This window comes from Mastomys coucha, unplaced genomic scaffold, assembly GCF_008632895.1.
Source record: "Mastomys coucha isolate ucsf_1 unplaced genomic scaffold, UCSF_Mcou_1 pScaffold22, whole genome shotgun sequence".
Taxonomy (NCBI): domain Eukaryota; kingdom Metazoa; phylum Chordata; class Mammalia; order Rodentia; family Muridae; genus Mastomys; species Mastomys coucha.
The window spans coordinates 264,405,378-264,427,985 of record NW_022196905.1 but is presented as its reverse complement, the minus strand read 5'-3'; the positions used below and the strand labels follow the sequence as shown (position 1 = coordinate 264,427,985).

The window sequence follows — 22,608 nt, the reverse complement described above, 5'->3', positions numbered from 1 at the left end:
CACTTGGCATCTGAGCTCACTGACAAGTGATTTGCACAGAGCCCGGGGAGGGCAGTTTCAAAATCCTTCTCAGGCCACTTGATTTCTTTTTCTGAAAATGTCAATATCACCTTCTTTGTCTCTAAATAACAGCCAAACATCTTCACCTGCTTCCCTCTGGTCTTCTTTTTTAATCACATCTCTGATGTGACACATGTGCCTTCTTGGAGCCTATGTCTCCCATGATGCTTTGTGGTTGCAGAGCCCACCCCCACCCCCAAGCCTCAGCACCATCCGTTAGTGAGGAGTGGGAAACGTGCTCATGTTTACCGTGCAATGCGCTTTGCACACATCGAAGGTTATGAGAACAAAGCAATGATCTAGATGCTGCGCGCACTGACGGTAGCCTTCTTACCACGTGCAGATACCTTACCTTCTTCCTGCATCCTTATGTGACAAGCATCTGGAGGGGCTAAGACCCGCTCAGCTTGGAGACTCCTCACAACTCTAGAATGAGCTTGCTTGAGGCTGGCAGAACTGGGGGAATGCTGGCTTTCTGCACGTGGGGGAACAATTCCTGTGTATTAGTCAGGGTTCTCTAGAGTCACAGAACTTATGATAGTCTCTATGTAGTAAAGAAATTTATTGATGACTTACAGTCCAACTCCCAACAATCAACTCCCAATAATGGTCGGCAGCAGCTGTAAATGGAAGTCCAAGGATCCAGCAGTTGCTCAGTCCCACAAGGCAAGCAGGCGAAGCAGAGCGAGCCTTCCTTCTTCCAATGTCCTTATATAGGTCTCTAGCAAAAGGTGTGGCCCAGATTAAAGGTGTGTGCCAGATGTCCTTGCTTGAACTCGTAGATCATCCAGTCTTAATCGTCTAGGATTCATAGCCACTATGCCACCACACCCTTAATCCCAGATGATCTTGAACTCATAGATCTTTCTATCTTAATCCTCTGGGATTCATAGCCACTGTACCTCAAGATCTCCATGCCAAGATTCAGGTTGGAAACTTGTATCTCTCAGCCTCCAGATTAAGGCCACAAGTGAGCCTTCTAATTCTGGATTGTAGTTCATTTCAGATATAGTCAAGTTGACAACCAGGAATAGCCACTACATCCTGTCTGTGGCCAAGCAGCCTTCCTTCCCATCCTTGCTTTCCTGAGAAATTAGTGTGCACATGTGTGTGTACTTGTGTGTGCACGTCACACACCAAGTTAAGCATGTGTGAAGAGGAGAATGCTCCAGGATCAAGCCCCGAGAGACCTGCAGTCTGCATTTCCCTGTCTACAGGAACTGGGAATACCTGCTGGGTTTTTCTTAGGGAACTAAGCAGTGTCTGAGAGTAGGCCTTGAGACCCACAAGCCCACACCTGGAGTGGGGACGCCTAGTGTACTGGCTGGTTTTGTATGTCAACTTGACACAGGCTGGAGTTATCACAGAGAAAAGAGCCTCCATTGAGGATATGCCTCCATGAGATCCAGCTGTAAGGCATTTTCTCAATTAGTGATCAAGGGAGGGGGAGGGCCCCTGGTGGGCAACACCACTTCTCTACCCTCTTCTCTGGTTGGAATCCTAAGGTATGGGCAGGGGAGGGGGGTCAGTTGTTTAGACTCACTGCAATGGCCCTATTCCTGCTTATTAAATGATTTTATGGCAGGGCCTTGAGCAAAGTATTGAGAGTAGCTGGAGTGAGACGGAATATCTGCCGTGGATGAGCCTGGCAGAGGGTAGAGCAGACGCTAATCAAATAGCTATATATGTGGATAAATGGCTACATATCATTTAGTGATGGCTCTTCTGAGGTATGCAGTATCTGAGATCACGGTCAGACATGGCCTCCTGGTGAGATCTAGAAACATAGTGTAAACAAGACACACGAGGTGGTCACTGTTGTGGGATTACAACAAGGCTGAAGAAACCCATTGCTTAGTGTTATGCTAACATTTCCTGGGGAGATGCGGACAGATGTCTGTTCACTGCAGATAAGACCAGCCATGGGTGGAAGGAGCGAGTCTTCCCAAGTCTAGTTTGTATGAACCGAAGAGTTTATTTGGGTTAATTACAGGAGAACAGGGAACACCATACAGCCACATCATAGAGGATTTCCACCCTGGCACTGATGATGGTTTCTCAATAGAGGCTGCACTCATCCTTTCATGTTCTATATTCTCACACAGCATCTTCTGAGATCATATGCATCTGGGATGAAATTCCGTATATCTGGAAGGATCATATAGGATGGTATGGCTGATCTTAGGCAAGGGTCTAATGATCTTCCTCACTCTCTCCTATAAGGGGGCTCTACCAGGTTCCACCTTGTTGAGGGTCTCCTGAATCGCAATCACAACTTCTCTGAGTATAGTGTCAGTTGCTAGAGTGCTTGCCTCGTGTACACAAGGCCCAAGGTGCCAACCTCATACTTCACACTACCAAGTGTGGTGGTGCATGCCTGGGATCTCAGCAGTCAGATATAGAAGTGGGAAGATCAGAAATCTAGCTCACAGTAAGTTTGAGGCTAGCCTGTGCTTCAGGGGACCCTATTTCAAAAACCAAAACCAAACTGTAAGGTCGACAGTGACAGTTGTACTCAGAGGTTATTGTTCTCCAGTGGCTTAGTGGCATTATGGCTGTTGTGATTCCCTGGTGCTGCTCATACAGGTGGCAGCACACACCATACGTTGAGCCCAGCAGAGAACTTCAACCCTTGCTCTGTGCTTGCCTTTTGTGGTTTGTAACCAAAGGCTCTGTGTGCAGAGATGCTCTTTATTGTGTGTGAAGGCCACAATAAAGACTTGCCTCTGTGATGGAGGCAAGTCTCCACAGTTCTCAAGCTACCTGCTGTCTCTCTGCAGGAACCATGGAGCACACAGCACATCCCAGCATTGTTCTCAGCCTTCTGTGGCCTCCTGGTTGCCCTGTCCTACCACCTGAGCCGGCAGAGCAGTGATCCTTCTGTGCTCCTGTGAGTAGCTGTTTAGTATTCCCTGCGTGTGGCCATGTCCACACATCCATGGGCATCAAGGTCAGAGGTCAAACTTGGGTGTCATCCCTCTGGTATAGTTCACCATTTTCTTTTGAGACACAAGTCTCACACTGGCCTGGAGCTTGCCAATTAGGCTAGGCTGACCATTGAGACCCAGGGCTCCACCTCTCTGGCACTGGAACTATAAATGTGTGATTTTTACTTGAGTTCTGGAGGTCTCCAGTTCCCATGGTTCTTTCTCTCCCGTGCTGTGGGTGCACTTCCTGCTGCTCACTGAAGCGGACATGGCCGTTTGGTGCTCTCTGCTCTTTGATGCTTACTTTAAGCAAGCTGGCTGCATACAGGGGTAGAGAAATGCAGGACAGAACTGAAGTGACTGAGACTTGAGGGCAAACTTCCAGCCAGATTCTGCCTTTGAGCTCTTTGTTTGCAGTGAAGCTCCCAGATAGCCAGGTGCCCCAGCCCTGGGTAAACTTCTCTTGCTGTACTGTAGGAAAAGCCATCATCACCACGGCCTCGCTGGATGCATGCAGTCCCCACTGTTGTCTTACTCTGGAGGTCACCTGGTGGAGAACATATCCTCATCCTCAAAAGGGGGCTTTGTTTGACTTATTCTTTCTTGTATAGCCAGAGTCTCATGTGTGTGCCCACCCCCACATACACATACATAATAATAATAACTGAATGAATTCAAAATTAAAACCTCCTCACAGTCTCCTAAGTGTGTCCTGAACTTTACAGTGAGGTTTCTGTCAATTCCTTAAATAATAGCTATTATAAGATCTGTATACGGGGACTGGAAACTCTCTGAACAATATCAAGGTGAGTATCAGATATTGATAACAGCATGTTCTGGAATTTGACCGAATTTATATAACCTTTTGACTTAAGATAACTCTGCTGGGAGTTACAGATACTGAAATATTGGGCAATTAGACACCTTAGGGTGAAAAGCATAGGAAAATAGGGAAACAGAAAAAGCTGAACATGATTTTTAGTGTCACATGTGTGCCTGGATGGTTACCTTCTGCTGGTAATGTTGGTGAGGCTGTAGCTCAGTGGGTCAGAGAAAACAGGGGATCCCCTGATGCTGACAGAGTACTGAGACCCTTAGGGTGCCTGACCACTTATGTCAGGATGAAATGTAAAAATTGAAACATGGGCCAGTGAGATCGTTCAGCTGGGAATTGGCTTGGGTAGCCTGAGTGTGATTTCCAGAACTCATATAAAGGTCTAAGGGATGCCGGGCAGTGGTGGTGCACACCTTTAATCCTAGCACTTTGGAAGCAGAGGCAGGTGAATTTCTGAGTTCAAGGCCAGCCTAGTCTACAAAGTGAGCTCCAGGACAGCCAGGGCTATACAGAAAAACCCTGTCTTGAAAAACTAAAAAAAAAAAAAAAGGTCTAAGGGGAGGCTGACTCCATAGGGTTTTCCTCAGAGTCCCATATGTGTGCCCCCCCAACACACACCACACATATATAATAGTAATAACAACCACTTGAATTTAAAACATCATCATGATCTCCTGAGTGTGTTCTGATTTTGCAGTGGACTTGGTTTTGCTCCTTGTGGGGGTGAGACCTAAGGATCGCATGTCCTGAGACACGTAGTTTATAAACAACCTGTGTGTTTTTCCACTCTTAGGTCCTTCATTCAGTGCAAATTGCTTCCTAAATGTTTACATCAGAACCTGGAAGATTCGGCTACAGACCCTCTCCCTCAGAGGATGAAGGATTCAGTGGTAAGACCTCAGCATGGAAGAACCACCTGTGATAGGGGACCTTGCTTGTCTGCAGGGATGAAGTTGCCAGGATACAGTTAGCTAGCTGGGTCTGGAAAGGCAGGAGGAGGTTCCTGGGTCCAATCCAGTCTTACCTTCTGGGACACCTGAGCTGCCTGTCCTAGCCCAACCTGTGAATTATCTCCAAGGTAGATGCTGTCCCATAGACCAGGGTACCCAACAGACCTCAGCTGGTCAGTGATGGCAGTCTGCCTGGATATCATCATGAGGTATATTCATCAGTTCTGTTCATCACTTGTACCAGACAGCAGATAAAGTCTGTCTAAATAAAGTCTCATTTCAGAAACCCACAGTAGGCCTACATTCCTGACATCTGCTGCACAGTTAGCCAGCTCAGGTACACTGCCAGTTTATCTGCCAGCTCAGGTACACTGAGCTCAGAGCACACTTTCCTGGGTCCTTGGATTCAGGCTTGGATCAGCCCAGCCCTTGCTAAATGTCCCTAGGCTTTGAACATTTTAGCATCTGTAGTTGCAGAGAGGAGCGACTATCTTGGCCAGAATGGACAGAGGATACAAAGGAAGGAAGAGAGTAACCATCCTGTTTCCTGTGCATCAGGAAAATGGCTGAGGACTTTCGGGTGTCCTTAAAGCAGATGTGGCCTCTTTGGTATTGCCTACCATGAACATTTTGTAAAATGTAAGCTACCAGCTATGTCAGCCTGTTGATACTGCAGTGCTGAGAGTGGAGCTGGCCAAAGCCACGGTTCATGCTTTTCTGTCTGTTCTATGAAGGGTAGACAAAAGCGAGAAGCAGATGCAGTCAGTGGTCCCCTGATGCTAATTACCTGCAGCCAGGACTGTGTCGTATTTATCCTCGTGTCCACAGAGAGAAGCCAGGGCACACAGCGAGTGTTCAGTACGTCCTGTTGAATTTAGGTGATGTGATTGTTGTGTGCCATTTTGGGACAGTGTAAGGGAGCCGCAGCCCACAGGTTTGCAGGCTCAGGTCTGTGGGCTAAACTAGCATGGTTTGACTTTTAGCTTTTTGAGCTTTCGGCTCTCTGTAATGGCATCTGTCTCAACGCTGATTGTCAACTTGACATATCCTAGAACTACATGAAAGAGAAGTTTTAGTCAACTAATTGTTATTCTCAGGTTTGCCCTTTGGCATGTCTGTATAATAATTGATGCAGAAGGGTCCTGCCTACTGTTGGCAGCACCTTTCACCAGGCAGGTAGGCCTGGTCTGTAAATGCTAGCAAGTTAAGCATGAGCCTACCAGGACCGGCTCAGCTTAGGTCCCATAGGTAGAGACAGTAAGCAGCTGAAGAAAGGATACACAGACATACATACAATGAAGCTGGGGTCAGGTTGCTCTATAATGACACCACTGCAACCGGGAAGCTCCAGTTGTGTGTTTACACACAGCCTGGCAGGCTGGGGAGCTAGTCTCAGCAGGAGAGCTCTGCAGATGAGAAGTCTCAGTCGGTAAGCCTCAGGAGACAGGAAACCACAGTTGCTAGTATCTGTACACACCGATCAATCATTCCTAAACACCGATACTCAAGGCTTCTGAGGAAAGCATTGCTGTTCCTCTTGATCCTGGCTCCAAATGGGTAATGGCTTTTATAATTTTCTATGGGTCAGCTGGCCTCAGAGTCAAAATACACATTCTCTCAATAGTTTATTTGCTCTGGGCTTCCTCCACTCCCTTACATAAGCCAGTGTATAGTGTTCCTTGGTGGCTTCTGCTTTGAGTCTCTGCCTTGACTTCCCTCAATGATAGACAATGAGCTAGAAGTGTAAGCAGATACCCCCATCCCCGTCCCCATCCCCGTCCCCATCCCCGTCCCCATCCCCGTCCCCATCCCCGTCCCCATCCCCGTCCCCATCCCCGTCCCCATCCCCAACCCCATCCTCATCCCCATCCCCGTCCCCATCCCCATCCCCAAGTGGCTTTTGTTTTGAGTGTTGAGCATAATGACAAAAAGGAAACCAGGGCAGTGTCCAAAGACGTTTGAATGTGTGGTGGGTGAGGAAAGGACACATGGGTGTGAGGCAGGGTAGCCCAGGGACTGAAAGACAGAGAGGACACTGCTGGAATGCGAAGCTAAGCACTCAAAATGAAGGACAACATTGGCTTTTCAAGCAGCGTGTGTAGCCTACCTGCAAATGTTGGACAAGGGGTCTTGGGACAGGACTTGTCCCCCAACCCCCATAGATTTCTGAGAGAATCTATGTCCCCCAAGTCCTTCTTGATGTCATGACTAATGGAGATCTATCACCACTATCTCATTTATTCCAGCAAAATCAATCTAGCAAGCACAGGATGATATATATGATGACAAACTTGCCCGACAGACCCTGATAGCACACCCTTAGTTCAGTCAGAAGATAGGAGCTAACTGTCGCTTTCTTTGCTCTTTGTGGTTTTTTAAGAAAATCGTTGATATATTTATTATTGGGCAGAGGAGAGTGCACGCATATGCCACAGTGTGCCCATGGAAGTCAGAGGACAACTTTGTGAAGTCAGCTATAACTGGCCATCTTTACATGGATTCTAGGGATTGAGTCCGGGGCATCAGGTTTGCCTGGAAGGCATCTTTTCCCACTGAACTCTCACCGCCCCCCACCCACTTTCATGCCCTCGTATAAGCTTTGTCTTTTGGAGATCATGACGTGTTAGGCAATATAGTGGGTTGTCTGTGCTCATCGATTTGAGGAGTCCTTGTCTAACCATAATATTTCTGCGGGATTAAGAGATCTGCCTTCATAGGCTAGCTTATCCAACCCTGGCTGCAATTAAAAACAGGAACAAACAAACAAACAAACAATGCCTTCTGTCTCTGATTGGGTTTCTCCCTGTCCCTCTGTCCCTTTTTGCTCTGCCTGCCTCTCTTCTAACTTTGGTTTATATGAGAATCTCCAAGGACCTTCAATGATAGTGATTTTTGCATAGTCCCCAATGCCTTATCTTGACTCATTTGAACAGCTCTGGGTCCTGGGCATAGACATTTTAACCAGAACACCTACCTTTTCCAAGACACTGCTGGAGAAAGGAGGGCAGGTTTCTGCCGGAGCAAGACGGGATGGGTTATGCACACAGACCTCACCCTCAGAATTTACCCTGTAAAGAGTGAAGATTAGAATTTGGTCCTCACTGTTTGCAATGTTCTCTGTTCCCTGTGTCTTGTGCGCATGGTTCTCCCCATGTTCATTCTCCATGGTCAAGTTTAGTTATTTACACTGTATTCAGTTAGTACAGACCTACACGTTATTTTTCAGAAGCTTCTTTTTATTGTGTATAAAATTCAGACAACTTCCAAACTATTCATTACAGCATCTAGATTTTTCTGATTCCCTCACTGGCTAAATCTTTAGGCTGTGCAGTGTTGCAATAGCTTCTTACGCTTCTTTCAGGGGAGAGGCGTGACGTCCTGCCGAAGATGCCTCGGTCCTGCTGCTAGTGAGGCGCAAGCATGAGAACCTGAGTTTGATCTCCAGGACCCACATGTAGAAACTGGGTGTGAGTTGTGCACTTGTAATCCTGGCCCCATGCACACTCTGGGGAGATGGAGACAGGCTGGTCCCTGGGGCTTGCTAGACAGCCAGTGTAACTTACTTGGTAAGCTCCAGACCAGTGACTCTGTCAAAAAACAAACCAAAACACACAAACATACACACACACACACACACACACACACACACACAACAGAATGGATGGCTGAGGAGGAATGACTCCTGAGGTTGACATCTAGCTTCTGCCTACACACATACACACTCACACACGCACACATACTTTCCCCCATCCCACAATGCCACAATAAATATTAAGTACTTAATACACTGAGAACAAATGTATCTATTAAACATACATGAATTTACCATTAAAGTGTGTGTGGGGGGAGGGAATGTCAGCAGAGAAAAGAAAATGTAGAACTCAGGGGTGCATCAACATCCCAAAATCACCTTCAACAGCGAAGCCAGAGCCCAGCCCAGCTCACAACAGTGGGAAAAAAAAAAGATGTAACTAGAGGCTGAAGGCATCCAGATGTGGCAGGGAGGTAAAGGGAGGGGGCCTGCTAAGATGGATATAAATGAAGCCCCCTTTACAGGGGGTGGGTAGCTGTGGGTGAGAAGACTGGGGTTTACAAACTGCCAAACATTTTACAATATTTTTTATGCCTAATGAAGTTCAAGGCATTCCCAAGAGAATTGAATTCACAGCTTCAGCAAACGATCGCAAGGTCTATTTAGAAAAACAGCAGCTCGTAGTTTAAGGAAGACTTGAAAGAGGCAGAAGAGAAAAGTAAGATTATTGCTTTGAGATTTTAAGAGTCTATTAAAAAAAAAAGGCTGAATCTTGAGATAAAAGAGAGAGAAAGAAAGACCCTCCCAAGATCGGGGTGGGATTATCAGATCTGAGGAAGGCAGACAGGACTCATCAGTCATGAGAATACACGGTGTGAAAATGGAGTGTCACAAGCAAGAGTCGATTATCCAGTGTGTGGCACCCAGCAGCGGGAAAGGGAAAGAGTTTTAATGCTAATTCTTCACTAGACACCGGGCTGTGTCACAAAGGGATTAGAGAGTTTCAGGAAGACAGGAGAGTGGGTTGGCAAAGAGGAGGAAGTCCACCCTGCACTGGGGCAGATAAGCTATCCAAACAGACTTTTGGATTAAAAGCAAAACAATCTGGATCAAATGTACCTCCACTCTTATAAACAGTAGAGGACTAAGGATGAATTTGGACAGCTAAGGGGTTGGAATAAACAGAGTGGGCAGCTCTTTGTTCAAGGGCATCTGGGGGAATTTAGCCTTGGTCGTCATCTCTCAGACTGTGAAGAGAAACAGTTCTGGGGCAATGAGGTAAGGTGTTCAGAGAAAGGCTACCCACCATGAGGCAGGACATCGAGGTCCACCCTGTCAGGGTAAGGATGAAGACGAAGAGGTCAGCATAGTTGTCCTGGCTGTCCCAAATGACAGGAACACCCACCCTGTTGATCTTAGCTGCAATAGAAATCCTGATTTGCGTGGATCTGTAAAACATTTGTGAAGAAGTGAACTGTGTGAGCTTAGTTAGAGGTGACCGTGGCAGAGGAGCGTGCCTCAGCTGTAAAGAGCAGTTGTAAAGAGCAGTTGTTGTTCTCCCAGAGGAGCCTAAGTCTGGTTCCCTGGGCCACATCTGGCAGCTCACGCCTGCTTGTAACTTCAGCTCCAGAGGACCCAACACCCTCTTCTGGTCTCTGTGAGGACCTGCATGTAAGCGGCACATTCACAGAGGTGCACATACATAAAAATTTAAAAATAAATCTTAAAGCTCAAGCATTTACAATAACAAAATAAAATTGGACCACTGTGTCCCACCATCCTTAGAAGTCATTGTAAACCCAGAGATGGGAGAAAGGAACCCGAAGGCCCATAGACCCCTGGCGCTGACCTTCTTTCCTACCACCTTTACAATGTCAGCTGCTTAGGAAGGGAGAGTTCCAAACAACACACACACACACACACACACACATACACACATATGAATTTATCATTGCTTCATAAATTAGCAAATTGTAGTTTTTTATTTACTGTTTTAAATTATAAAGGAGGGGTACAAAGAAAATAAGACATGAATGGGGGGGGAGTAATTATTTGCAGAGAGGAGCCCTTGACTACACAGCCAATCCTACAGTTAAAACTAAACAGCCCTTCAGAGACTGTGGAATGTCCAGGGCACACACCCAGAATGCAGCAGGGTTATCATAATTTTAGAAAACAGTTTAGAATTTTCTTTAAAAAGCTAAACCCCAGTGTTCCTTATAACCCAGATATTTACACAAGAAAATCAAATGCATGTGTCTGGAGATACATCATGAATATTCACAGCAGTTTTATATAAAACAGTCAAAACTGGGATCATATTCAAATGCACGTTCACATGTGAATAAACACACTGTAGTATACCACAAAAAAGAATCCTATTCAGCAACAAAGAGGGTTAAGCCCAGTAGACAATAACCTGGAACAAATACCAGAAGAATTATACTGTATGTTGGTAGTTTAATAAAAATGGCTCCAGAGCTGGAGAGATGGCTCAGTGGTTAAGAACACTGACTGCTCTTCCAGAGGTCCTGAGTTCAATTCCCAGCAACCACATGGCGACTCACAACCATCTGTATCTGTTGCCCTCTTCTGGTGTGTCTGAAGACAGCTACAGTGTACTCATAAATATAAAATAAAGAAATAATTCTTTAAAAAAATAAAATAAAAATGGCCCCATAGCCTTATATATTTGAAGGCTTGGTCCCCAGTTGATGATCTGTTTGGACAGGATTAGGAGGTATGGCCTTGCTGGAAGGTATGTGTCACTTGAGGTAGCACTGAGGTTTCAAAGACCTGCTTCTCACTGCCTGCTGCCTGTGGATACGGATACAAATCCCTTGGCTACTGCTCCAGTGCCATGCCTGTCTTCTCCCCGATATGATGATTATGGACTTGCTTTTTAAAACTGTTAGCCAGCATCTTCTTTAGAAGAATTGCCTGGGTCGTGGTGTCTCTTCACAGCAATAGAGCAGTGACTGAGACTGAACCAAGAGAAGCCAGACCGAAAAGTAACGCACCTACTATGTGATTTTATGTATATAGCATTATGAAAATGAGGTCAGATTATAAACATGGAGCAGATCAGTCTGAAGAGAGGGATAGAGTAAACAAATACCAGAAAGGAAACCCTGGAGCCACTAAATACGCTAATATACATTTTAATCATTAAGTTATCAATCAGTAGTGATGCTCTTTCAGAGGTAGATGTGTCATCATGCTGCAACTGAGAGATAGCTTAATAGTTAACAGCACTGGCTGCTCTAGCAGCAAAGCTGGGTTTAACCCCCGGCTCCCACGTGGCTGCTTACAGCTGTCCACAACTCTAGTTCCAGAGGATCCAGGTTGTCTTCTGGCCTGCACAGGCACCAGGTATAAAAATAAATAAATCTGAAAACCCTGTCAGGCTTTACATTTTAAATACATCCATTATACCTCAGCAGTGCTGTGTAAAACTTAGAATATGGAAAGGAAATGTGGAGAGAGCAGTTTATAAGTAGAGAAAGGATGTGCGGTGGTTTGTGTTTCATAGAAGGTGCACTCACATCTGAAGAACTACGTACAGTGCTGGTCTGGGCTGAGGCTCAGGGGGTAGATAGAATACTTGTCTAGCACACACAAAGCCCCATGTCCATCCCTGGTACTGTGTAAACCAGGTATGGTGGTTTATATGTCTGTGATCTCAGAATGTGTAAGGTAGAGAGGGGTTCAATACCATCCTCAGCTATAGAATAAGTTCAAATCCAGTCTAGAATATGAGAGCCTGCCTCTAATTAGTTAAAGTATTGTTCGAACATGCTATTCAGCTTCTTAATAGAATTGAAGTAATTTTCACTCACGTTTGCCCTCCCCCTAAGAGTAGGAGAATGGCAGCCTTCCAGAATTACCTTCCCCACACTCAGACTGATGGCCTGTTTACCTGTTTACCCTTCAAACAGGAAAACTGGTCAATTAAATATGACACAGTTTTAAATCGTATTACTTGGTAAAACATTAGTCTTCCCTATGGACAACTATTTAGTGATTTTGAATGACATAAATTCATGCCAGAGAAAGATGGGAATAAGTTAATCATCTTTACAGCCAGAAAATGCTCTCAATGGCAGACTTGCCTCTGAGAGGGCTGGTGCTTTGTAAGTGTGAGGAATGACAACAGGGCCTAGACAGATTCCCCTAAGCTTCTGAATCAGATTTCCCTGGCTAGAGACAATACTAAGATAAGTCAAATCTCAAATCATTGTTTGTCCTAGCTAGCTTTAATCATCAACCTTACACAGCCCAGAGTCACCTGAAAAGAGAATGTAGATTGAGGACTTGCCTAGATCAGATTGGCCTATGAGTCTATCTTTGAGGATTGTCTTGTTAATCGACATAGGAGAGCTTAGCCCACTGTGGGTAGCAACATTCCCTAGGCTGGAGAATGGGGCTGTACAAGAAAGCTAGCTGAGCATGAGCTTGTAAGTGAGCCAGCAACAATGTTTCTCCATGGTTTCTGCTTAACATTATTGCTTCAGTTCCTCCTTAACTTCCCTCAATAGTGTGAGGGCAAGTCGTCCTAGACCAGGCTGTCTTTGCTTTGGTCACGGCAGTAGACAGAGAATTGGGTAGTGCATTATCCCTTTAATTCCTTCCATGCTCACAGTACTCATCGACTTACAAGAGATAGTTTAGAACGGGTATATTGGGTGTATGACAGGAGACGGTTGTGGGGATTGTGGTCTTCCTGAACCACCCACTCCTCATGAGTTTAATGTAACCACTCCACACCCATGGTCGCACCCACCACACATGGTCGGTGTTTGTATTTTCTTTGTTCCCTCTGTCTCTCCAGCTTTACACGTTAACACAGGCACGACAAGGAAGAAACAAGGCATTGTTTACATTTTAAAATCAATGAAAGAGAACCAGGCAGGGTGACATTCACCTACAGTCCCATACCATGTTACTGAAGCAGTTGGAAAGTGGTAGTTTTTTATTTGTCTGCCTGTTTATGGATCTGGTGGTTGGATGGAAATGTAAGGCGTGGTCCAAAGTGTAAATGTGTGCAAGGTTTCTGTCTGGTGTCTCCAGGTTGTATGTTGACACCAAGGCCACCTGGGACCTCACAGAGTTTGTTAGCATCAGCCCTGCTTTGAAGGACTCTGTGAGTTGGGGGGGCTTTGGGAGGTCTGTGGGAACTCTGTATCCCATCTGAGTTTGTGGGAAGGAACCCGAGGCCTCTTATGTGTAGACACTTGTGTTCTCTCCATGGTAGTGCATGTATGTTAATCTACTAACACCATACCTGCCTCCTCTCCCTGAGATGTCCCCAGTGGGAGCCACTGACTAAGCTAGCAGACGGTGCCTCAGGGTGTTCCAGTGGGCGTGGGTCTGACATAGAGCAGTGTGGCGTGTCAGCATCCTGCCTCTACTCACCTGGCAAGCGCTGTGAGGAAGCCACTCAGAGCTGACCTCACAGCCAATCTTCTCTTTCTAGAAGGATGTCCTGAGGTCAGACCTCATCGTCTGCTCGGCCGCTGCTGTGCTCTCCTTTGCAGTCAGTGCCAGCACTGTCTTCCTGTCCTTACGGGTAGGTGGCCCCAAGCTCTCTTCTCCTTTGCTGTTCTCTAGATGGGGGCTAGGCATGGAATGAGGGCACAGAGGGTAGAGGGGCCAGGGGAGAGAGTCAAGGAACATACACACTGAGAACTGTGTCCACGGAGGAGACTCGGGCCGCCTCCCTGCGTGTCATCTCCTCTTCCTGGGGGAGTCATTTTGTCTAACAGATACCAGCCCTCCATCAGTAGAGAGAGAAGTCACTGTATCTGGACTGAGCCACAGTGCCACAAAGACCACTTGGGAATTTATTTATTTATTTATTTATTTATTTATTTATTTATTTATTTTTATTGAGAACAAGCTAAGCAAAGGCTACACAGGACCCTACTACCTTACAGTTCTTACAGAATATTGCTGCCCCATCACAAACATGGGACATCCACGGCCACATCTTCCCTGGACTGATCTATCAGCTGAGTATGCTGTTCTCTAGCTCTGAAAAAGTCTTAGGTTTGTGATGCAGTGGGGGCAGAATTCTCCCAGTCTCTTCCAGGGGTCACTTCCTCACCTTGCTCTTAGCAGCTTTCATCACATAAGTCTTCCTATGAGGGGGAAGAGGGTGGGAGCAGGCTCAGTTGGTACCCTGGTTGCCTTACAAGCCTTCCAGCCAGCCTAGACCACTTAGTGAATTCCAGGCCACTGAGAAACTGTCTCAGAAAACGGAGATGACAAATGGCCCCTGAGGAATGACATCCAAGATTAGCCCCTGACCTTCTCACGCATACACATGTATGTACACCAGCACATATATAACATGCACATGCAAAAAAAAAAAAATATGGGAGGGAAGGCGTGATGGTGGATGCCTGCATCTCTCACTCACGAGTGTGTCTCCGTTGACCTTTGCCCTCTCCCTCCTCTGCAGCCCTTCCTCAGCATCGTGCTCTTTGCCCTGGCGGGCACCGTGGGGCTCTTCACCCACCACCTGCTCCCTCAGCTCCGGAAGCATCACCCCTGGATGTGGATTTCACACCCTGTGCTCAGGAGCAAGGAGTACCAGCAACGGGAGGCAAGAGGTCAGTGTCCCGCTCTCAGGAGGGACAGCAGCACAGTGGGCACGCTTCTTGTGGCACACATGCACAGTTCTGTGAGTGTGATCAGTGCTACGGTGCTGCATGCTTCAAAGGAAGCAGGGTTCACTGCGTGTTTGCCCGCAGGTCCAAAAACGGAGTCTAGGCGTCACACAAAACAGGCTGCTCAGGTGGAATAGGAGATGGAGTCTGTCAAATTAGCTATGAAGTCCTGTTAAAATAGTCACTGCTTATTGATTTCATGGGGAAATTCACATCCTTTGCTCATGCTTGAGAGTCACAATTCTGGTTTATAATGACTGGGCACTGAGGAGAGAACCACTTCATACTCGAACATTAGCTGTGAGGCTCTGGATTCTTGAGTTTCCATGAACTAGATTTGTGTAGACAGCAGCTGTGTCTACAAGGGGTGGTGTAGCACTCCCTTGGGAGAAATAACCTGGTACAAGTGGCTACCTCAGAGCTTCAGGTAAAAATACATTTCTTCTGGAAGGTGGGGATGTGGCTGGGTTGGTGGAATCCTGGCCAAGCAAGCAATAAACAAACAAGACAAAAACAAAAACAAACAAACAAAAAACCCTCTAGGTTTAATCCCTTGCACTGCATAAATCAGGTGTGGTTGCACATGCCTGAAATCCCAGCACTTGGAAAGTGGATATAGGAAGATCAGAAGTTCAAGGTCATCCTTAGCTACATAATAAGTTTGAGGATGGCCTGGGCAACATGACCTTGGCCTCTAAAAAAATAAAATTTAAAAAATGTAAACTGGGTACGACTCTGTAAAACCCTTTGCTCTGCAGTCCCCTGCTCCGTGCATGAACAGGTGGAAAAGCAAATGACCTGCTCCTATTTGCAGACATTTAAAATGAATTCCCAGTAAATTTTAAGACATTGAAATTGCCTAGAGCTGCTGGGTGCACACTGTCAGCTCATTGTGACCTCTGTTACAGAGCATTCAGTTGTGCACCAGGTGGGTGGAGGCACCAAAGGTCTCCAGGAGGCTCTGGATTTAGTGACTTCAGTGGCCTAAGGTGATGAAGGGGAGGTCAAGAAAAGTAATTAGAAGAGGGAAGAAAGGTAGTAAGGTTAGTGGCAGCGTAGAGAGCCTGGGGCAGGCCAGGGATGGCTCTAGCTGGGACCAAAAGCTGATGGATTGCCAACAGTACAAGATGTAGAAGGGGCAATGGGTTAGGAACTGTGTCTGAAACCTTTACCTTTGGAGGAGAAATGAACGCTCACCACCTAGGCTCCGGTTCCTACAGCTCCCCATCAAAGGAGAGTTGGGCCATAGAGCCAGGCTGGTGTGCTTTTTAACATTCTCAGCATTTCCATGGTGTACTACTTGAGCTCAAATTATTGCCATTTTACCAAGACCTAAAGGGAATAGACTGGAGCAGTGCCTTGACCATGGCCTATTTCATAGATGGCTTGTGGAAAAAAATCCTGTCCTGCTTTGCTTTCTTCTACTGTGGTAAACACCAGGACAAAAAGCAAGTCGGGAAGGAGGAAAGGATTTATTCCATCTTGTGACTTTCAGGTCCCACTCCTTCACAGAGGGGACTCAGGTCAGGAGCTGAAGCAGAGGCCATGGAGGAGTGCTGCTTACTGGCTTGCTCGGCCTGCTTCCTTTGAGTAACAGGACACCTGCCTAGGGATGGCACAGCCCACCATGGGCTGCCCAGTCTCCCACATTAGTCATCAATCAAGAGATGTACCCACAGACTTACCCACAGGCCACTCTACTGGAGACAATTCCTCAATTGAGAGTCCCTCAGGAGTGTCCAGTTGACAAGAGGGTCCTTCAGGAGTGTCCAGTTGACAAGAGGGTCCCTCAGGAGTGTCCAGTTGACAAGAGGGTCCCTCAGGAGTGTCCAATTGACAAGAGGGTCCTTCAGGAGTGTCCTCTTGGCAGCTGAAGCAACAGTGACACCTGCAGGCGGGGGATGGATGTTATTTTCTTCTTCTTGCAGCAAAAACACCTAACCAAAGAAACTTAAGGAGGGAAGGTTCGTTTGGGTTCTCCATTTGAAGGAGCAGTTCATCTTATCAGGGAAGGTCTGACCTGCAGAGGCAGGAGACAGATACTCACATGGCACCCGAGGTCAGAAAGTGGAGACCAATCAATGCCAACGTTGGGCTTTCTCCCTTTCCTCCAGCCCAGGCCCCAGGCCGTGGAAGGGTGTTATCCATAATTCAAGAGGGTTTCTTACCTCGGCTAGCCTAATCTAGACCATCCCTCACACCTATGCCCAGAGGCTTGAGTCCCCTGCGATTCAAGTTGACAGTGAATGTTAGTCATCGTGGATGGATATTCAGATAAGCTAGAAAATACCCGGGATCCCGTAACCGAGTGTGGAATCTGGTACATGGGTGCTGTTCAGTAAATGTTGGCTGAATGAACAGACAAATTTCCCATTGCTCTGTTAAGTCACAGAAGGAAGGGAGGGTCCCTGAGGACTGGTGTGTACGGGGAAAACCTCTGGATGTAGAGGGCAGGTGGAAGAACACACTGAGAAGCATGCTGGCGGGGAAACGTGTACACTTTAATTTTTGATCCATTAGAATAAATGAGTGAGGATTATATTATGTAAATTATATTATGTAAATGATAAAACACATCGATTGAGAATCTCATTTAAATAGCAATTTTTCCTTTAAAAAAAAATGTACTATTAGTGATTCAGTAACAAGTCCCAGGCTTGTAGTTCTCCGTGAGATCTACCTTGCACTGTAGCGAGGCTGGTCTCCCGTTGCAGACTGACTAGTTTCTGCGTATGACAGACGTGGCTTGGAGGGATGCCGCCTTCTCTCATGCATCTTTCACGACTGTCAAAGTAACTGAGAGTGTGGCAATCAAATAGAACACACTGTAATGAAAAGCAGCAGCTTCCTGTCAGCCCAGCCCCTCCCATCTCTGATGCCTCCTTTCCAAGAAAAATCACTTCCTCTTGGCTAGCCTGTTGATTTATGTAATTCTTCTAAATAGTGCCACTGTGTTTGTTCTGTGCCTTGGATGTATCTGATTTGCTTATCCTCCATCTTAGGGAAGAGGCATTTCACTCCCCTAGTCTGGCCGGCCTCTCTGGTTGTCTGAGACCCTTATCTTCCTGTGTCAGGTGGCACAAGAACTGAGCAGCAGAGGTGACAGCAGTAAGCTGTCACCATAGTGAGGATGAAACTGTGGGATCCTGTCATCTGCACCCTAAGGAGAGAGGGCCTGGGGAAAGTAAACTTAGGGAAGAAAAGTTTTAGGGGCTCATATTTCCAGGGTTTTCAGTCCTCCACAGCAGGGATGGTCTCTCAAAACAGATCAGGTCATGCTGGCAGGAAAACGATGCAGAGGCTGTTCACATCATGGAGAACCAGGATAAAGACGGCAGAGCTGGAACCAGGGATCTGGTGGCACCCTCAAAAGCCCATTCCTAGGCTGGTGGTCCTCTTCTTCAAGCAAGGCCTTACCTCTTGAAGGAGCTGTGCTGTCCCCAGACAGATGCAAATAAGAAGGGCATAATTTTGTTAGCACTAGGGTATGGACAGAAAATTTAAAAGGACAACTTTGTATCAAATGAATTCTAGATGCAGTAAAGATATAAAGTGTTGTCAAATATGGAGGGAGGAAGAGAGGAAAGAGGGAGGGACAGGGGAAGGAAGGAAAAAGAAAAATGTGGTGGTTGTCTTAGGTTTCTCTTGCTGTGATGAAATACCATGACCAAAAGCAGCCTGGGGAGGAAAGGGTTTATGTCACTCTGAGCTTCTCTCAACAGTTCTGAGAGCAGGAACTCAAGCAGGGTAGGAACCTGGAGGCAGGAGCTGATGCAGAGGCCATGGAGGGTGCTGCTTACTGGCTTGTTCCTCATGGCTTGCTCAGCCTGCTTTCTTACACCAGGCAGAACCCAGGGGCGGCACCACCCACAATAGGCTGGGCCCTCCCCCTAAAAATTACTGATTGAGAAAATGGCCTACAGGTGTGGCTACAGTCGGATCTCATGGAGGCATTCTCTTAATTGAGGTTCTCTAACTTGTTTCAAGAGTTGACAAGAAAACCAGCCAGCACAGTACTGCCTAAAACAATACTGGCTGAAGGAGAGGGGGAGGGGGAGTTGGAGAGAGAGAGGGAGAGAGAGAGGGAAAAAGAGGGGGGGAGAAAATAAAAGAATTTTCTAATCCTCACCCGAAGATAAAGAGCCACCCAAGGAATAAAGGATACTTGTCATTTCTCAAACAATGTGAACCTAGGAATGGAGAGGGAGGCTCTCAGCAGCCAAGAGTGCACACTGCTCTTACAGAGGACCTATGTCAGTGGGTCACAGCTGCTTGCAAGTTCTCCAGGGGACCTGATATTTTTTCTGGCCTCTGAGTACACCTGCACTCATATGCTTCTGTGTGTGTTTGTGTATATGTGTGTATACATATATATACATGGTATATAAGTATAGGTATATGGTTGTATGTATATATGCCTGTGTATATGTGTATATATATATGTGTGTACATGGTATATATATGTGTGAACAGATAGATAGATAGATAGATAGATATAGATATAGATATAGATACAGATATAGATATGTACACATGTCTTAGTCAGGCTTTCTATTCCTGCACAAACATCATGACCATGAAGCAAGTTGGGGAGGAAAGGGTTTATTCAGCTTTCATTTCCACATTGCTGTTTATCACCAAAAGAAGTCAGGACTGGAACTCAAGCAGGTCAGGAAACAGGAGCTGAAGCAGAGACCATGGAGGGATGCTACTTACTGGCTTGCTTCCCCCGGCTTGCTCAGCTTGCTTTCTTATACAAGTAGTCTTGGGTTTCTTATAGAACCCAAGACTACTAGCCCAGGGATGGCACCACCCACAATGGACCCTCCCCTCCTTGATCACTAATTGAGAAAAAATGTCCCACAGCTGGATCTCATGGAGGTACTTCCCCAACTGAAGCTCCTTTCTCTGTGATAACTCTAGCCTGTGTCAAGTTGACACACAGAACCAGCCAGTACATAAAAATATATGTATATATGCATGATATATATATACATATATGTGTGTGTATGTGTGTGTATATACATATATATATACATATATATATGTATATATATATATATATATACACCATATACTTAAACATGTCATTCCCTCCTATTCCTCTTCTGTCCTTTATGTGTTTGAAAGTTGCCATGGTGTCAAACCTGCTCCATCAAAAATATAAAGTATCCAGCATGTACCAAAGACAGTCTGAAGTGCACTTTCAAAATAGAAGATGGTACATCACAGGACTGAGGAACATTATATTCTAACCAGGACTCCATTCTGACCACACCAGGTAGTCAGTCCCCCTGGAGGGACATCCACACCCCCACTTTGATCTGCCAGGTTGCCTCCTTAGTCATGTGCCTAAATTGTGTCCTCCCTATCACTGAGCGGCCATCACAGAGGAAGGACAAAGTGTCGTGTGGTACAGCTGTGGCCGTCTTCAGTCAAGAAAGGAGCAAAGAGTCCTAATTCAGAGGTAAGGGGACCGGAAGGATCCACTGAAGAGGAGACGTTAAACAGACCTGAAGAGAAGGTCATTCAGCTTCAAAGGAGAGCAAGAGACCTCTAGGCATGGGATGAGATGCAAGAAGCCCTGAACCAGAATGTGGTTATGGAGGAAATCAAGGTCATGAGCTTTGGGATTATCCTAAGCAGGGTCCAAGGGCCAAGCAGCCCTGTGATGTATTATTGTGTACTTTGGAAGTGCAGCCTATTTATAGAGAATAGAGAAAGGGTGGCATGTGTGTGTGTGTGTGTCACCTGGAAGGACTTTATAGCTGCAGTTCCAGCCCAGAAGGACAAAGAACAGGAGTACCATAGATAACAGATGGTCCATGCTAACTCCTGACATTCAATCCACTCAGTAGGGTTTCCCCACCACAGATGCCTCAGGGGCGACCCCTCAGTGCCCCAGTGCCCAGAGCAGAAAGCCTCAATCCTTCCAGCCTCTGCTGGATCCTGATCAGAACAGAAGATTGGTTTACAAAGCCTGGCAGCATCCTGAGGATTCCTGATTAATTTTTAATTATTGGGAAGACCATTGGAGTCCCACAAGCACCTAACGAAAACACAACCTGAAAACCCTTTAAGAAAATTTAAAGCCTTGAACTGCAGCGAGCAGCCATAAACTTGTAAATGGCGTCATTATTTTGCATTCTGTTGCTCACGGGGCCTCATATTCTGAGGGAAAGAGAAAGAACAATTCTCCGGTAATGTGTTTTTATGGTCGCTTTGTATATTGAGGATGTTCCAAAGAGGCAGTTATAAAATATGATCACACAGCTTTTATTTTTAACTCTGCCGTGTATGACTACAGAGACAGTATGGGGACCGAGGACACGCGTTTATCTTGTTATCTCATTTGCTAGCTTAGCTTTTTTATTAGCTCTCTCTGGTTGCCTCACAAGAAAGGATCAAGTTAAAATTTCAGAATTCTGGACTTGGGCTTTTGTCTAATTCTCCTTCCCAATTGCTGGTTAACTTCGATGTGCCCCTGTCTGCCCCCAACATAAACATTCACAGTGTGATCCATGGGCCCAGAGCTCAAAGCATCTCATCAGAATACATTACTGAGGTTGGCAGGATCCTGAGACAGGCAGGAATTAAAGTGAAATTAACAGTAAACAGACCCTGATCTCACAGCTTGGGAGCTGGGAGATCTCAGACCCAGTATGACTGCTGTTCCATAACAATCTCCCTCCCCCTCCCCCTCCCCCTCCCCCTCCCCCTCCCTCTCCATCTCCCTTCCCTCCATCCCTCTCCATCTCCTTTCCCTCCATTCCTCTTCCCCCTCTTCCTTCCCTTTCTTTCCCTCCCTCCTGTCTCACTGTATGTTTGTGTGTATGTCTAGGCTTCTATAAAATAAGAGCAAACATTTTGCATAAACACAGTTGTCAGAGAACCTTGGTGGCTCGGGCCTGTAATCCCAGTGTTCAGGATACTTAGGGGGACCAATCTCTGTGAGTTCAAGGTCACCCTGATCTACATAGTGAAATCTGGGCCAACCAAGGCTACATAAGAAGACCCTGTCTCAACAACAACAACAACAACAAACAGTAACCCACCAACTCTCACCTTAGAGAGAAGAGATCTTATTCTAGAGCCAAACATAAGGCACCATGGTCCAACACTCCAGTTACCCCTAAAGGCATACGAAAATATGGTAAATGTTCTTGAGGATTTTACAGTAAGAACAAAGAAAGTTGCAAATCAAGGCACTCTACTGATAGAAGTGTAAGGTAGCCCGTGGTTGGATTTGGCTCTTCGGATTAATTTTTTCCTGCATAAGTAAGACACAGAACTCCTTCACAGCTGTCACCATTCCTGGTGACAGCATCTGCAGGGTGACAGCACGTCGTAAGGTCCAGGCATCAGCCATTGTTACCCCTGTCTGTGTGGCCTGGCCTTTTGGGGGGGTGAGCTTAATAAAGCCCCTTCTTGCCAAGTCAGGCAGTAGGAAGCCCTCCTGGCAGTTGCTTTTCTCCTCTCTGTGACCAAACACCTAGCAAAAACAATGTAAAGAAGAAGCAGAGGATTGTGGTCCACTGTGGTGGGGAGGCTGAGGAGGCTGGAGCAGCTCAGACACTCTCTGGATGCAGGCGCTACCATCAGGGTCACTATATCACAGCGGCTTAAGAAAGGA

General features: G+C 46.3%; 1 protein-coding gene across 6 annotated transcripts in view; it reads left to right on the top strand.

Annotated features, from left to right (window-relative positions):
• The window catches only part of Pcnx2 (pecanex 2), a 156,081-nt gene that overhangs the window by 72,061 nt on the left and 61,412 nt on the right, over positions 1 to 22,608 (top strand). For 3 of the 6 annotated variants that reach the window (XM_031341830.1, XM_031341829.1, XM_031341831.1), the window contains exons 16-19: positions 2,841 to 2,950; positions 4,616 to 4,712; positions 13,781 to 13,873; positions 14,768 to 14,918. In XM_031341830.1, coding sequence (XP_031197690.1) covers positions 2,841 to 2,950; positions 4,616 to 4,712; positions 13,781 to 13,873; positions 14,768 to 14,918 — 451 coding nt within the window. Of the gene's footprint in view, positions 1 to 2,840; positions 2,951 to 4,615; positions 4,713 to 8,133; positions 10,083 to 13,780; positions 13,874 to 14,767; positions 14,919 to 22,608 lie in introns of those variants that run through there. The other 3 variants (XR_004110381.1, XM_031341833.1, XM_031341832.1) reach the window with 3 other exon arrangements.